Here is a 15,594-nt window from a genome sequence, read left to right as displayed (position 1 = left end):
TCTTTGGTTTAAACCAGCATCTGCAGTTCTTTCCCACACACCTCATTGCAGGCACTGGAAGTTTTAGAAACAGAAACATAGAAAATAGGTGCAGGAGTAGGCCATTCGGCCCTTCGAGCCTGCACCGCCATTCAATATGATCATGGCTGATCATCCAACTCAGTATCCTGTACCTGCCTTCTCTCCATACCCCCTGATCCCTTTAGACACAAGGGCCACATCTAACTCCCTCTTAAATATAGCCAATGAACTGGCCTCAACTACCTTCTGTGGCAGGGAATTCCACAGATTCACCACTCTCTGTGTGTGTGAACATGGCCAACTCTGCACCTGTTGTCTGTCCTCTCTCTACCTGGCCACAGGTGAGCGCTGTAGCGCCACCCCCTGGCCACAGGTGAGCGCTGTAGCCCCGCCCCCTGGCCACAGGTGAGCGCTGCAGCCCCGCCCCCTGGCGGTCACCTCCTCCTCCTGCAGGCCGGGCAGGGCCGGGCCGGGCGCGTCTGCTTCCGGGGTGGGAGGTCACGGGGCGGCCGGAAGTGAGTAGCCGCTGGTGGGGAGAGCAGCGGGGAGCGGGGCCGAGCGGCGGCGGCGGCGGCGGTGGTGGGTGGGGGGGGGGGGGTGGATGGAGAGCGGGGCCGGCGGGGCGCGGCGCTGCCGTGAGGCGAGGGAGTGAGTGAGGTGAGTGAGGGAGGGAGGAGGTGAGTGAGTCGCCGCCCGGGCCCGCGGTCCCCGCAGCTCAAGCGTCTCCAGTGCCGGGGAGACTCGAGCAGCTCTGGGGGGGGGTCACTGATGCAACGCTGCTGGGGGAATGGTGACTGGGGGGGGGGGGGTTAATCCTCAATGCTGCATCACTCCCCAACAATGCATTACTCCCCAACGGTGCATCACTCCCCAACAATGCATCACTCCCCAATGGTGCATCACCCCCCAACAATGCATCACTCCCCAATGGTGCATTAAACCTCAACAATGCATTACTCCCCAGCATTATTGCACCGCTGGGGTGTAATAAACTTGGGGTTTAATGACTTGTTGAGATTTAATGCACCATTGGGGAGTAATGTATTGTTGGGGAGTAATGCACCAATGGGGAGTAATGCATTGTTGAGGTTTAATGCACCGCTGGGTCTAATGATGTTGGGGAGTCATGCATTGTTGAGAAGTAATGCATTGTTGAGGTTTAATGCACCATTGGGGAGTTATGTATTGTTGGGGAGTAATGCACCGATGGGGAGTAATGCATTATTGAGGTTCAATGCACCAATGGGGAGTAATGCATTGTTGAGGTTCAATGAACTTGGGGTTTGATGCATTGTTGAGGTTTAATGCACCGTTGGGTTTTGTTGCAATGGGAATTAATGGGATTATGCACTGTTGGTTGGGGTTTGAAACAAATTGGGAATTAAATCTAGAGTGTAATCAGAGTGGCCGGGTGTAAACTCAAGATTGAACATGTTTTATGAATGACATTCAGTTTCATATTGGAACCTTTCTCCACCTTTGATTCTCCCGCAGTAAAGGAACAACAGGTGTTCCTGCATCCAGTGCATCGTCTTCTGCTGATGCAGCAATGTCACGAAGCATTGTAAAGCAGTGTTTGTTTTGTACAGTGTTGCAGGTTCTTCGGGACCAGACTTGACGACGATGGGAGCTGAGCAGAGCACATATCACGAGCACAAACAGCCAGAATGTCATGCCTCAGGTTGGGAACTTTTATACATTGATTTAAGTGAATTCACAAAGAGCAAATGTACAGCTACAGTGAGTAATCATGGAAGCTAGTGGAATATTTATTACTGGGGCATGGAATATATTAGTAAGATTCTACTCCAGTTATTAGTACTTTGGTGAGACCACATCAAGGGTATGTGTACAGCATTGGTCCTTGTTTAAGAAATAATCCAAACAATGGTAATAGTTCAGTTTCAGGTTCACAAAACAAATACCTGGTTGCCAAATTGGGAAGTTATAGGCTAGGCTTGTCCTCACTGGAAAATTTCTAAGAGTGAGAGGGGACTTGATTGAAAACCATGAAATCTTGAGTGGTGTTGAGGGAGTGGTTGTGCAACGGATGTTTCCCCTTAAAGGAATGTTCCAGAACTGGGGGTTACCCTTTTAAAAATCAAAGTCCTTCCATTTAAGAGGTAAAATTATTCTTGGCAATGTGTCTGGAAATAGACACTCGAGCAGGTGAGGCAGCATCTCTGGAGAGAAGGAATTGGCGATGTTTCGGGTCGAGACCCTTTTTCAGACTGCGATGCTTGGCTGAAAAGTTACTGAGTTTGGGGTGAAATGTGCAGTTGTGATTACACTCGGATATGATCGTCTTGCCCGATGAGGCTGCTCGTTCCGAGGTTTACTTTCATTTTCACCACGCTGCCTGTTGGCAATAAATATTGCAATCACCGAGTGTACCTGGCTGACGGATAGCAGCCATCATTCACGTTACTAACAGGAATGTAGAACGTGGAATGTAGGACCCGTACGCCAGCCTGGTCAACAGTGGCGGGGAAAATAATGAAGAAAAGTGGAAGAACACCTAATGAACAGTGTAGCATCCTCCTGCATAAGCCAGGACTGCTGGAGATTGGGGTTGCTGTTACCCTCCATTTCCCAGATCGGGTAGTTTAAGTTCATGATCGTGCCGTGTTCCACAGTTTGCTTCTTTGCTGTTTATGATATATCATCTAAACTTCATGCTCCAGGAAGGAAGAGCGCCTCCTGGAGGGCAGATGTTCACAACCTGGTTTCTGCTTGCAGAGAATTTCCTGTCAATGTTCTGCCGCATGTGCCTGACTGGAGCCTTGGACAGTCATTGTGTGCCCCCCTGCACAAGTAACTGTGGCAGGGCCCCTGCTCTGCCAGCCTATGCAGTGCCCACTAATGTGCTCAGCGCACTGCCCCACCACCCACCCCACTCGAGCACCTATTCATGATCAACCTCTCACTAGCTGCAAGGGTGTCTATGGGGGATTTCCCTTATCTGACCTGCCAGCAGAAATTGCAGCTGCAATGCTAAATGGCTGCACCTCCCAAAACGCACAGTAGAGAATGGCAGACTGAAACTGGCACTCATAGAAACATAGAAACATAGAAATTAGGTGCAGGAGTAGGCCATTCGGCCCTTCGAGCCTGCACCGCCTTTCAATATGATCATGGCTGATCATCCAACTCAGTATCCTGTACCTGCCTTCTCTCCATACCCTCTGATCCCCTTAGCCACAAGGGCCACATCTAACTCCCTCTTAAATATAGCCAATGAACTGGCCTCGACTACCCTCTGTGGCAGGGAGTTCCAGAGATTCACCACTCTCTGTGTGAAAAAAGTTCTTCTCATCTCGGTTTTAAAGGATTTCCCCCTTATCCTTAAGCTGTGACCCCTTGTCCTGGACTTCCCCAACATCGGGAGCAATCTTCCTGCATCTAGCCTGTCCAACCCCTTAAGAATTTTGTAAGTTTCTATAAGATCCCCTCTCAATCTCCTAAATTCTAGAGAGTATAAACCAAGTCTATCCAGTCTTTCTTCATAAGACAGTCCTGACATCCCAGGAATCAGTCTGGTGAACCTTCTCTGCACTCCCTCATTTGCTTATTTTATTGTATATTGTCTTTCCCTCTAATTCTGAGCTACACATGTAAAAGTATGTCATTTTTAACAGATTGATAATAATGTTGGGATGTGTTTCGTTTTTTTTCTCCAATTCAGCAACAAATTCCCCAGCAAAACAAAGAGCTAAAATGGATGACATTGTGGTGGTCGCTACAGGTACACACCCGCCCGCTCGAACCACATGGAACGATCCAGATGTTATTAAATTGCATGAAATTCCAACCTTCCAACCCCTGCTGAAAGGTAATGTGTGCACACTGTGTTTCTTCAATACTTTTGGGTGTCATGTAACTCATCTTGAATGCCAGTTAGTTTCTGTCCAGACCTTCAAGATGGAGATATAAGGAATTGCAGATGCTGGAATCTTGAGCAAAACACAAAGTGCTGGAGGAACTCAGCATGTTTTAGAAAGAACTGCAAATGCTGGAAAAAAATTAGAAGGTAGACAAAAATGCTGGAGAAACCCAAAGGGACTCGCCTGAAACTTCACCTATTCCTTCGCTCCATAGATGCTGCCTCACCCGCTGAGTTTCTCCAGCATTATTGTCTACCTTCTGTGCATGAATTGCCACATATTGTGTTTTGTATTGAATTATGTCTTTACTTTGTGTACTAGTCATGTCTCTACTATTTATTCCATTCCCCTTACATGTTTTTCCTCTACTTGCTAAATTTTTGTACGGTGTCCTTGAGACTCTTGAAAGACGCCCATAAATAAAATTTATTATTATTATTATTATTACCTTCGGAGGAACTCAGCAGGTCAGGCAGCATCTATGGAGTGAATGGACATGTATGTTTTGGGTTGGGACACGTTCAAAATCCAGCTAACATTATCTCAAAGACGTTTCCTTAATTATGGCCTGACTCGAATAATAGTCGCGTCTTCACCAGGAAGCGGCTGAAGGACGGTATCCCCCGCACCGTACCCTCTTCCCCCACATAAAAACACAAAAAAACCACAAAAAAACACACTTTTACATAACTAAATAAACAAAAAAACAAAAAGATACCGGGCTGTAGGTGGAGGCTGCTGGCACCAGCGCCACCGGAAGTACAACACTTACAATCTTCCAAATTCTAGCGTGTACAAGCTGAGTCTATCCAGTCTTTCTTCATATGAAACTCCTGACATCCCAGGAATCAGTCTGGTGAACCTTCTCTGTACTCCCTCTATGGCAAGAATGTCTTTCCTCAGATTAGGAGACCAAAACTGTGCAGTCTCACCAAGACCCTGTACAACTGCAATAGAACCTCCCTGCTCTTATACTCAAAGTCGCGGGGTGACGCCTGTATGGTCGTGAGTAGTCGCCCAAAGAGTCGTACCTTTTTCTGTTCGCTGCTGGATTTTCAACATGTTGAAAATTTTCGGCAACCTGCTGTGACTATGACGGGTGCCGGCAGTCGCCGAAAAAAATTGCGTAAGTGGTACAGGCCCTTTACTGTCAGCCACTGCTTGACAGGTGGAATTAATCAAATTAGCCGAATACTTGGCTTTTCTAGAGGGCATTAGTTTAATTTTTACAATGACTGATTTAAGAACATCTGTATTACTCAATTACCTAATGTCAAATTCTAAACAGACATGATATAATTGAAACTTGTCTCCATGTTGTCAGGTCACTGATTGAAGCACGTCATGAGACTAACATAGACAATAGGTGCAGGAGTAGGCCATTCGGCCCTTTGAGCCAGCTCTGCCATTCAATGTGATCATGGCTGATCATCCCCAATCAGTACCCCATTCCTGCCTTCTCCCCATATCCCCTGACACCGCTATCTTTAAGAGATGAAACAAAATATATGAAACAACCATTTTCTTTCCCCTTTGTTTAAATGTCACTCTTGCTGCTCCGATATTTTGGAATCTGCTGCAAACAACTAAGTCACGGATGGACAGTATGCAGTCGAGCGATATGTTCTCAGCTAGCCGCACAGTAAGCAGTTGTACAACATTGCAATCTGCAGAAGGAGCTCTTGAGCTGCTCACTTCTAAAATGCAATATGGTTAAGTTGACTTCCTACTGATTTAAAAAAATTTAAATACACTTATTATAAATGTTGAAACCACCACAAACCGTTAGAGTTCTCACTGGGTCACATTTCAGATGTTGAAGGTGTTCAAAATTGCACAGTGGAACCTTGTTAAAATGTGATTGTTGGCAGGCAGCCAGCTAAATAACACTTTACCGACAGAATGTTCCAGTGAGGATGCTGAACTGAGGATCACCGATGTTTAAGCAGCTGGGCCGGTGCAGTGACACACCAAGACCTGTGTGTGTGTGTGTGAGGCCTCATTTGTTCACTCAGCCCCACCGTCAACATGTTTTGAGTGGACTCAGCAATACTTTGTAAAGGGATATTGGCACCTGCTAACTCTGGCGAGGGTTTCACGTGGAGTCAGATATTGTTAGCACTCTATATATAAGCCAGTAAATGGTGCAATAGTTCTTTGCATTGCACTTTCATCTCTGGAATTTAAGACTAAAACCAATCTCAAGCCGTGCGATGAAAGTCCTCTTTCTTTCAATTCTCCCAACCCTTTTGCTTTCAAGATGAAACCTTCATATTTTTCAAAAGCAAGATGTGATTTTTTTTTCTCTGTCTTCCTCCTTTCCAAAGGCTCCTTATGCTGTTTGTAGATATTAGAACATCCATCTGAAGATTTCGCAGTTAATTTTGTTCATCTTAATATTGTTTTACACAAATGATCTTATTAGCTGGCTTTGTCGTGTTGAAGAAATCTGCCTGATAATGCATTGATATGCCCCTCTCTGTCTCCAATCCCCGTCAAATGTTTAGTTTAGAGATACAGTGTGGAAACAGGCCATTCGGCCCACCAAGTCCATGGCGACCGGCGATCACCCTTACACTGATTCTATCCTACACAATTTACAGAAGCCTATTTAACCTAAAATTCTGCACCTCTTTGGAATGTGGGAGGAAACCGGAGCATCCAGGGAAACCCACGCAGTCGCAGGGAGAACGTACAAATCCCGTAATCAGGATCTAACGCAGGTCACTGGTGCTGTAAGGTTGCAACTCGACCAGTTCTAACAAGTAAAGAAGAACATTGCTGGGCTTTACTTCAGACTTGAACAGCTTTATCTTTCTTTAAAAAAATACTTTCAATTGTTTCTCCGCCAAAGTCTTTTCTAAGCATTCTGAATGGAAAATGTTGAAGTTAAAATAGAAATTATTCTTGAAAATAGCTGAGACGGAAATGATGCATCCTGGAAAACTAAGAACAATATTCATCGTAAGTAAAACAGTGCAAGTCCAGGTTGAGGGGAGACCTGACAGAACTATTAGTGGCAATGATACGGTAGACAGAACCTTTTCCCCAGGATGGAAATGTCAAAAAGACTAGAGGACGTAGCCTTAAGGTGAGAGAGCAGTTTAAAGGAGATGTGCGGGGCCTGGAGTGCCCTGGGTGGTGGTGGAGGCAGATACGATAGTGGTGTCTTAGAGGGTTTTGGATGGAGAGGAGATTAGTTTAACTAGGCATCGTATTAGCACGGACATTATGGGCCGAATGGTCTGCTCCTGTGCTGTTCTGTTGTGTGTTCTCTTACACTTTTCTCTGAGGTTCAATTACAATAATTGCTGATGGGAATGATTTACACATTTTCTGGTGTCCCCACGCACGGATTGAGTAAGACATTTTATTATTCTGGGTTCTGTAGAGGGCATATGTGTAATGGAAGAATGTTCTGAATTGCTTTCCAGTTTCTGAATAGGGCCTCATTCAGCAGTGACTGTACTTCAAACAGACTGGAGGTTTTTAACCCATGCAGCATATAAACCAGGCGTTCCGCTCACCTGCTGATTATCATCCTCTGATGTACACTAATCCCAATTTTCCTCACACTTCCCCGCTGGCTCTTCCCATTCCCCCAGCCCTCAGCACCCTCCATGGCCAGAGCGAGCAACACCGGAAATTGGAGGAACAGCACCTCATATTCCGCTTGAGGAGTCTGCATCCTGGGGAAATGAACATTGAATTCTCCCAATTTTGTTAGCCCTTCCTGTCTCTCCTATCCCTCAGCCCTCGGGCTCCTCCTCGTCCTTTTTCCTTTCTTCTCCCCGCCCATCAGTCTGAAGAAGGGTTTTGGCCCGAAACGTTGCCTATTTCCTCCGCTCCATAGATGCTGCTGCACCCGCTGAGTTTCTCCAGCATTTTTGTGTACCATCGATTTTCCAGCATCTGCAGTTCCTTCTTAAACCCCTACTCACCTGTTGCTCACCTGCACTGGGGACAATCTACCTAAGATAATTCACCTCCCAACCTACATCTGTCTGAAATGTGAAGGGAAGGTGGAGCATCCAGGAGAACGTGCAGACTCTACACAGATAGCACTGAAGGTTAGCATTGAACCTGGGTTTCTGGAGCTGTGAGGTTACAGCACTAACCTGTGAACAATGTTTTTTGAACATCAATTGTTAATACTCTGCAGGTAGAAAACCTCAACCATGATATTTTGATTCAGTATCACAACTATTCCAGTTTATCCACCTACTCCCTCTAGTGGGAGAAAATTAAAAACAAATTTCAAGTACAAAATTGAAAAAAGTATTCCTTTTTGCGTTCTTGTTGCATTCCAATTATCCACAACGGGCAGGTTTAAGTACAGTACTGAGGTACAGTGAAAAACATTGTTTTGCATGCTATCCAAACAGATCCGATAGACCACACATAGATATAATCAGTTCAAACTCAAGTACAATAGATAGAGCAAAGGGGATGGTACAGAATGCAGAATATAGTTCTCAGCATTGTAGAGCATCGTAACACATCAGTTCCTGACAGTCTATGGTCCTCAATGAAGCGAAGGTGCATCGAACAGTACCCTAACTTATGCAAGGACTGTTCAGAAACCTGATAACAGGGGGAAAATGTTCCTGAGTCTGGTGGTGCGTGCTTTCAAGTTTCTACACTTTCTGCCAGATGGGAGCAGGGAGAAGAAGGAATGACCAGGGTGGGACATCTTTGATTATGTTGGTTACTTTTCTGAGGCAGCTTGAAGTGCAGATGGAGTCGATGGTGGGGAGTGTGGTGTGTGTGACGGACTGGGCTACATCTACAATGGTGGGGAGTGTGGTCTGTGTGAGGGACTGGGCTACATCTACAATGGTGGGGAGTGTGGTCTGTGTGATGGACTGGGCTACATCTACAATGGTGGGGAGTGTGGTCTGTGTGAAGGACTAGGCTACATCTACAATGGTGGGGAGTGTGGTCTGTGTGAAGGACTGGGCTACATCCACAACTCTGCAATTTCAACATTTTCAGATAGGAGCCTTTCATTTTGAATCAGAACTTTTTTGTTTCTTGATACCAGTCCTCTGCTGATTTGCTGTGGTTTGTTTTAGTTCAAATGTGGCATCTAGAATGAATTGTTTTCAGTGGACTTGTGGAAGTAATAATTTAGCAGTCCCTGATGAAACTGATAATAGTGGAGTGAGAATGAATCTTCAACCTCCTGACTTTAACAGAAGGGAACAGTGCCAGTGTTGCAGTTGGAGAGGACGTGTGGAATATTGGATCGGATAGCGATAATAAAACAGGTGGCATAACGAGGTTTTGCATCTTTGAAAAATGAAATATCTCCAGAATCAGACAAGGTGTCTCCAGCCGTTACAAGAAGCATGAGGGGCGATGCTGGAGGTTCCACATGGTGGACGGGTACGTGTTTGAAAATGGAGGGAGGGAGGGATGAGGCAAGTCATTACAAGCCAGTTTGGTTAACATACATGGCGCAGTAATTAGTGGTGCTCCTGTCTGTTGTTGCCAGGGAGGAGCAGGATTTCAGCTTTATTTTTAACATGCCCAAGCCACACGGTATTGCGCTGAACCTGCCATCCATTACATATTGGAGATATTTTATTATTCCTAGTCATTTTCAAATGTGTTTTATTACTATCTCATGACCTTGCTTAAGTGAATGTGTTTCGTGCGAACAAGGTACAAAGTAACGTTGCATGTATTAAACGGAGTTTGTGAAAGTATGTAAATAGATAACACTGCTGATAAATCCCTCTCTGTAATCCACTGGGGAGTGTGAAGTAAGGAGTTCGCTGTTACTCTGCATGTGTGGAGAGTGGTTCACTAGGAAATTTTACAGACACCGTCTTTGAAATTCTCACACAGTACATTCACAGAGTGCAAATAGTTTAGAGATGTATCATTTTGATTTTAATCTTATGAAATGAAAATGATGTTACTGTTCCATACTTTGGAACACTATTGATAAATCCCAGTGTGTATATTTAGTTCAATTATTATTTTGTGTGTGAATTTACTTGATGCAGGGCACACAATACACTACACGATGTTGAAAATGCTATTCACTCCCAAATCTTTCAAAAATGTATGTGTACATTAGATTTGCCAAGCACTTAAAAAGAATGTAATGTAAAAAAATTTATTAAAAAATAAAAAAAAAAGAATGTAATGAGCCTGTAATTATTAAAAACAGAATACGATATTTATTTCAAAGAACGCTGGGGTGGAAATAAACCCATCTCTTAATGAATGTAAAAATAACTAGAATAAATCTTATAATTTCCTTCATTTGAATTTCCTGAGGTTAGCGTATGGCCCATACACGAACCTAGAACATAGAACAGTACAGCACAAGAACAGGCCCTTCGGCCCACATTGTCTGTGCCAAACATGATGACAAGACTAATTCTTATCTGCCTTCTCATGATACATTTCCCTGCATATCCCTGTGCCTCTCCCAAAATCTCTTAAACACCACTATTGTACCTGCCTCCGTCACCCACCCACCCACCCACTGCCCCACACATACCCTCTAAACGTTGCCCCTCCTTATCTTAAAGCTATACCTTCTAGTCTTTGATTTCTCCATACTATCTACCGGATAAAAAAATCAAACAATGGAAGAGGATATTCCTCCTTTTAGTTGTTACGTTGATGTGGTGTTACTATACTGTGGCTTTCTTGTGACACTGTATTAACAAGATGGAGATCTATTACACTGGGCTGTACCAAACACTTTGTTTCATCTGTGGTAAATTTATACATATTTTTGGTAAATTATTCAAGGTTATTTCAATAGTCAATAGGGATTTATTATTCACAACTGCAACTGCCCCGTGAAATTCATCTTCCATGAAATACATCCCCCCCCACAAATCATTGCACACCCCCAATCCTCTCCACTCGTCACTTTAATTTCATATTTCATGTATTTTGTGTTTTGTGACAGTTGGTAGATCAATTTCCCTCCTGGGATAAATAAAGTTCTATCTTATCGTATTGTCGGCACCGCCATTACTCGCATCATTATTCAAAGTCCGGTCGGCCCACTGGAGCGGTCTCTGCGAACCGACATCTCTCTCATAGGCAGACACAAAATGCTGGAGTAACTCAGCGGGACAGGCAGCGTCTCTGGAGAGAAGGAATGGGTGATGTTTCGGGTCGAGACCTTTCAGACTGAGAGACCCTTCCCTCATACTTGAGTGGTTTGTAAAAATATTTATGATGAATTGTAAAATAATTGGATGAACATCCAGAGCTTGCGATGGTTTCAATTCAATATCTTTTGTGCTACCCAGGATTATTAAGTGGTCAGACAACAGCGAGCAACAGCAAACTGGAGAGGCTGGATTCGCAGCAAGTACTGAAGCTCTGTTTGCGCTACCAGGATCACCTGCATCAATGTGCTGAGGCTGTCGCCTTTGACCAGAACGCCCTGGTTAAACGAATCAAAGAGGTAGGAAGGACTGAGATGACATTTCCACCCTGGGGGGGGGGGGGGGGGGGGGGGAGGTAGGTTCCGACTGTTTACATTATCTGTGTCTCTTGTAAGTGTATAAAATCATGAGAGGAACAGATGGGGTAGATGCACGGAGTCTCTTGCCTAGAGTAGGTGAACCAAGGACCAGAGGACATAGGTGTAAGGTGAAGGGGAAAAGATTTAATAGGAATCTGAGGGGCAACAGAGGGTGGTGGGTGTATGGAACGAGCTGCCAGAGGAGGTAGTTGGAGCAGGGACTATCCCAACGTTTAAGAAACAGTTAGACAGGTACATGGATAGGACGGGTTTGGAGGGATATGGACCAAACGCGGGTGGGCAAGTTGGGGCTGAAAGGCCTGTTTCCACACTGTATCACTCTATGACTAGTGTAGCTGGGACATGTTGGCTGGTGTGGGCAAGTTGGGCTCAAGAGACTGTTTCCACACTGTATCACTCTATGACTAGTGTAGCTGGGACATGTTGGCTGGTGTGGGCAAGTTGGGCTGAAGGGCCTGTTTCCACACTATCACTCTATGACTAGTGTAGCTGGGACATGTTGGTCGGTGTGGGCAAGTTGGGCTCAAGAGACTGTTTCCACACTGTATCACTCTATAATGGTGTATACTTCTATCAAGTCTCCCCTCAGCCTCTCTGTGGACTCAAACGTTTCCAGGAACAGTCTTGCTGTAAAATGCCCTGAAACTAATTGTTGTATGAAGTCAAAATAAGTTTTTAATAATATATTAGGCCATAACAACTACACAGCAAACTCTTTTACCCCCCAAATAAGAAAAAATAAGCAGCCAATTGAGTGTTTAACAATATATTGTCAGTTTAACACATTTACTTTTTATAGTTTAACTTCATTATCATATATATTCCAGCTATAGTTTGGAACTTTGAACAGTACAGCACAGGAACAGGCCCTTCAGCCCACAATGTACGTACTGAACATGAAGCCATGTTAAACTAATCTCCTCTGCCTGCACGTGGTCCATATCCCTCTTTTGCCTGTATAACTAGGTCCCTACATTTAGTGACATTTGAAATGTTAACTTCAGATTATAAATTTTTCTCCCTAATTTGCTGCCTGAAATTCTTCCACCTGATTACTGAGCCAGCTTGAAAAATCAGAGCTCGATGTCAGGAATCCCTTTGAACTGATTGTCTGATTGAACAAACATCAAAAGGGGGGATGGTTCTCCTCACAGGGATCACGTGATATTTGTGGTGAAATTTCTTCACGGTTATTTGTTTTCGCACGATATAGGAGTATAATAAGGCCATCCCACCCATCGAGTCTACTCCGCCATTCAATCATGGCTGATCTCTGCCTCCTAAACCCATTTTCCTGCCTTCCCCCCCATAACCTTTAACACCCGTTCCAATCAAAAATGTGCCTATCACTGCCTTAAAAACAACCACTGACTTGGCCTCCACAACCCTCTGTGGTGATGAGTTCCACAGATTAACTACCCTCTGACTAAAGAAGTTTCTCCTCGTCTCCTTTTCAAAAGAGCGCCCTTTAATCCTGAGGCTGTGACCTCTGGTCCTAGACTCTCCCACCAGTGGAAACATCCTCTCCACATCCACTCTATCTATGCCTTTCATTATTCTGTAAGTTTCAATGAGGTCCCCCCTCCCTCAACCTTTTCCGACTGTACTTGTGGGCTAATCCTGTTTAACAGAGAATGAGTCGTTGGAAGGGAATCCACTTGCAGGGCTGGAGGGCAAAAGCAGGCCAGCTGGATTGCTCTTTAACGGAATTGTGTGGTTTTCTGCAAGTACCATTGTGGTAAACGAGGGAATAGCAGGAGAAACGTCAGTGTGATGTCGGATGAAAGGCATGCTAGGAGAGAACATGGAGCGGGGATGAGGAAGCTGTGGTAAAAGGTCAAATCTGGGTCAAGAAACCAAAACCAGTAAAGAAGAGGGAGACTTTTTATTTTTTGGTGGGTGATCAGTCTTTAGATTGAAGGTAGATAAAAATGCTGGAGAAACTCAGTGGGTGAGGCAGCATCTATGGAGCGAAGGAAATAGGCAACGTTTCGGGTCGAGGTCCCTTATATTTCACCGAAAGGGTCCCGACCCGAAACATCACCTATTCTTTCGCTCCATAGATGCTGCCTCACTCACTGAGTTTCTCCAGCATTTTTGTCTACCTTCGATTTTTCCAGCATCTGCAGTTCTTTCTTAAACAACAAGCCTTTAGATTTAGTTTGCTTTTAACATTTTTAAAGTAATTTTTAGAACATGAATCTCCAGTTGAACTGGAGCTAAAATTGTGTCTGCAAATATGCATAACTTGAAGATGATTCAATTTGTTTTTACCAGTTGGGAAATGGTGTTTTGTTTTGAATGATGGACTGTGACGACCTAAGAAGCTATAAAGCTTGTTTGTGTTGTAGATCCGAGCTGTGTGCCAAGCATTACGCAATAGTTAAAGATATTTACAGATGTTTCAAGCTCCCGACCATTTCCAACACATTGTGTAATACAAGTTGGCTTGGGGCAATGCAAAGGCAGATGTATTTTCCCAAATCCATGAAGTGTTTCACACAAGGAGCTGCAGATGCTGGAATCTTCAGCAAAACACAAAGTGCTGGAGTAATTCAGCGGGTCAGGCATCATCTGGGAAGATACTGGACAGGCGACATTTCAGACCGGGTCCCTTGTATTTCACATTATTAATCGCCAATATACTTACGGAAAATCTTGGAGTTGGTGTCAATAATTTACTCTTCCACTAGCTGTTTGTTTTTACAAAAATATACCAAAGTGTTGGAGTAAGTCGGCAGCCCAGCCAGCACCACTGGAGAGCATGGGTAGGTGATCCTTTGTGTCACTGGGACCTTTCTTCAAAGGAGGGGTTTGTGGTGTAACTGTCTCCACCAGAAACAAGGAAAATCATCCAGAAATTGAAGATATTTCTGAAATTGTGTCTCAGTAAAATTTCCTGAAAATGTCACAGGTTATGGGGAGAAGGCAGGAGAAGGGTTAGTAGGGAGAGATAGATCAGCCATGATTGAATGGCAGAGTAGACTTGATGGGCCGAATGGCCTAATTCAAATCCTATTACTTACGATCTTATGATGTCACACTTCAATCCGTGTAATCGGCAAATTTTAATGACGAAAAACAAATGTAATTTTATACCTCTGTTGTGACACTCCATAAACATTTTAATATATAGTAGATCTCAATATATAGTCGATTTCAAAAAGTTCTTATATGGTATTTGATTTCTACCTTAATCTTTCTTACATTTTCACTGTTTTCTTTCTTTTAAATGTTAGAACGGATGTTTATCTGGGCTTTTATTTGCTCAGTCAGCTTAATGATACCACAGCGTAATGATAGTTTACTGCCCCTTTACACAGTTGAAGTTCACACCCTCTCTGTGTGTGTGTGTGTGTAAGATGAAGGGATCTGCTCCGGCTACTGAGATTTGGCTTTATGCATTCCATGTGTTTTCTCAAAACCCACTGACTCGGAGTGGCACGGTGGCGCAGCGATAGAGTTGCTGCCTTACAGCGCTTTCAGCGCCAGAGACCCGGGTTCCATCCCAACTGCAGGTGCTGTCTGTGCGGAGTTTGTACGTTCTCCCCGTGACCTGCGTGGGTTTTCTACGAGATCTTCACTTAAGGGCCTGTCTCACTTGCATGCGATTGCATGCGTTTGGCGCGACCAAACGTGGTCGCTTGAGGCGTGCGAGCACCGTATGGCCGCGCGGGGCCGGTTCCACTTAGAAGCGCGGAGTTGTGCGGGGCTGGTCCCGACATCGCGCGGGGCTCCGAAATTCTGACAGTGTCCGAAATCTTCGCGTCAACGACCTGTCGTCACGCAGGCGCATTGCAGTCGTACGCAGCGTCTTGATGGCGTACGCAGCGTCTTCACGTACGCCTAGCGCTTGGCGTTGCGTGATGACGTCACCGCCCGACGCTGAAATTCAGTCGGCCCGCCTCCTGCCCAGCTGATTGGCATGACGCAAATGACGTCACGCACGAACTTCGTATGCAAGTGGGACCGGCCCTTTACCTCCCACAATCCAAAGGCGTATAGGTTTGTAAGTTAATTGGCTGGGTATGGATGTAAATTGTCCCTAGTGTGTAGGATAGTGTTAAAATGCAGGAATCGCTGGTCGGTGCGGACTCGGTGGGCCAAAGGGAATTAAACTACAGTGGCGTTGTGTAATCTGTGGAAATTTAAATTAGGGCCTGG

General features: G+C 44.8%; 1 protein-coding gene across 2 annotated transcripts in view; it reads left to right on the top strand.

Annotated features, from left to right (window-relative positions):
* The first annotated feature begins 517 nt into the window (after window positions 1–517).
* borcs5 (BLOC-1 related complex subunit 5) overlaps window positions 518–15,594 on the top strand; it is a 28,731-nt gene continuing 13,654 nt past the window's right edge. The window contains exons 1-4 of one of the 2 annotated variants that reach the window (XM_033037429.1): window positions 518–536; window positions 1,611–1,702; window positions 3,707–3,853; window positions 11,192–11,349. In XM_033037429.1, coding sequence (XP_032893320.1) covers window positions 1,645–1,702; window positions 3,707–3,853; window positions 11,192–11,349 — 363 coding nt within the window. In that variant the 5' untranslated portion in view covers window positions 518–536; window positions 1,611–1,644. Of the gene's footprint in view, window positions 537–618; window positions 699–1,610; window positions 1,703–3,706; window positions 3,854–11,191; window positions 11,350–15,594 lie in introns of those variants that run through there. The other variant, XM_033037428.1, reaches the window with a different exon arrangement.

The sequence above is a fragment of the Amblyraja radiata genome, chromosome 19 (assembly GCF_010909765.2).
Source record: "Amblyraja radiata isolate CabotCenter1 chromosome 19, sAmbRad1.1.pri, whole genome shotgun sequence".
NCBI classification, from domain to species: Eukaryota; Metazoa; Chordata; class Chondrichthyes; order Rajiformes; family Rajidae; genus Amblyraja; species Amblyraja radiata.
The sequence above is the reverse complement of the archived record's forward strand: the minus strand, read 5'-3'. Positions and strand labels throughout refer to the sequence as shown.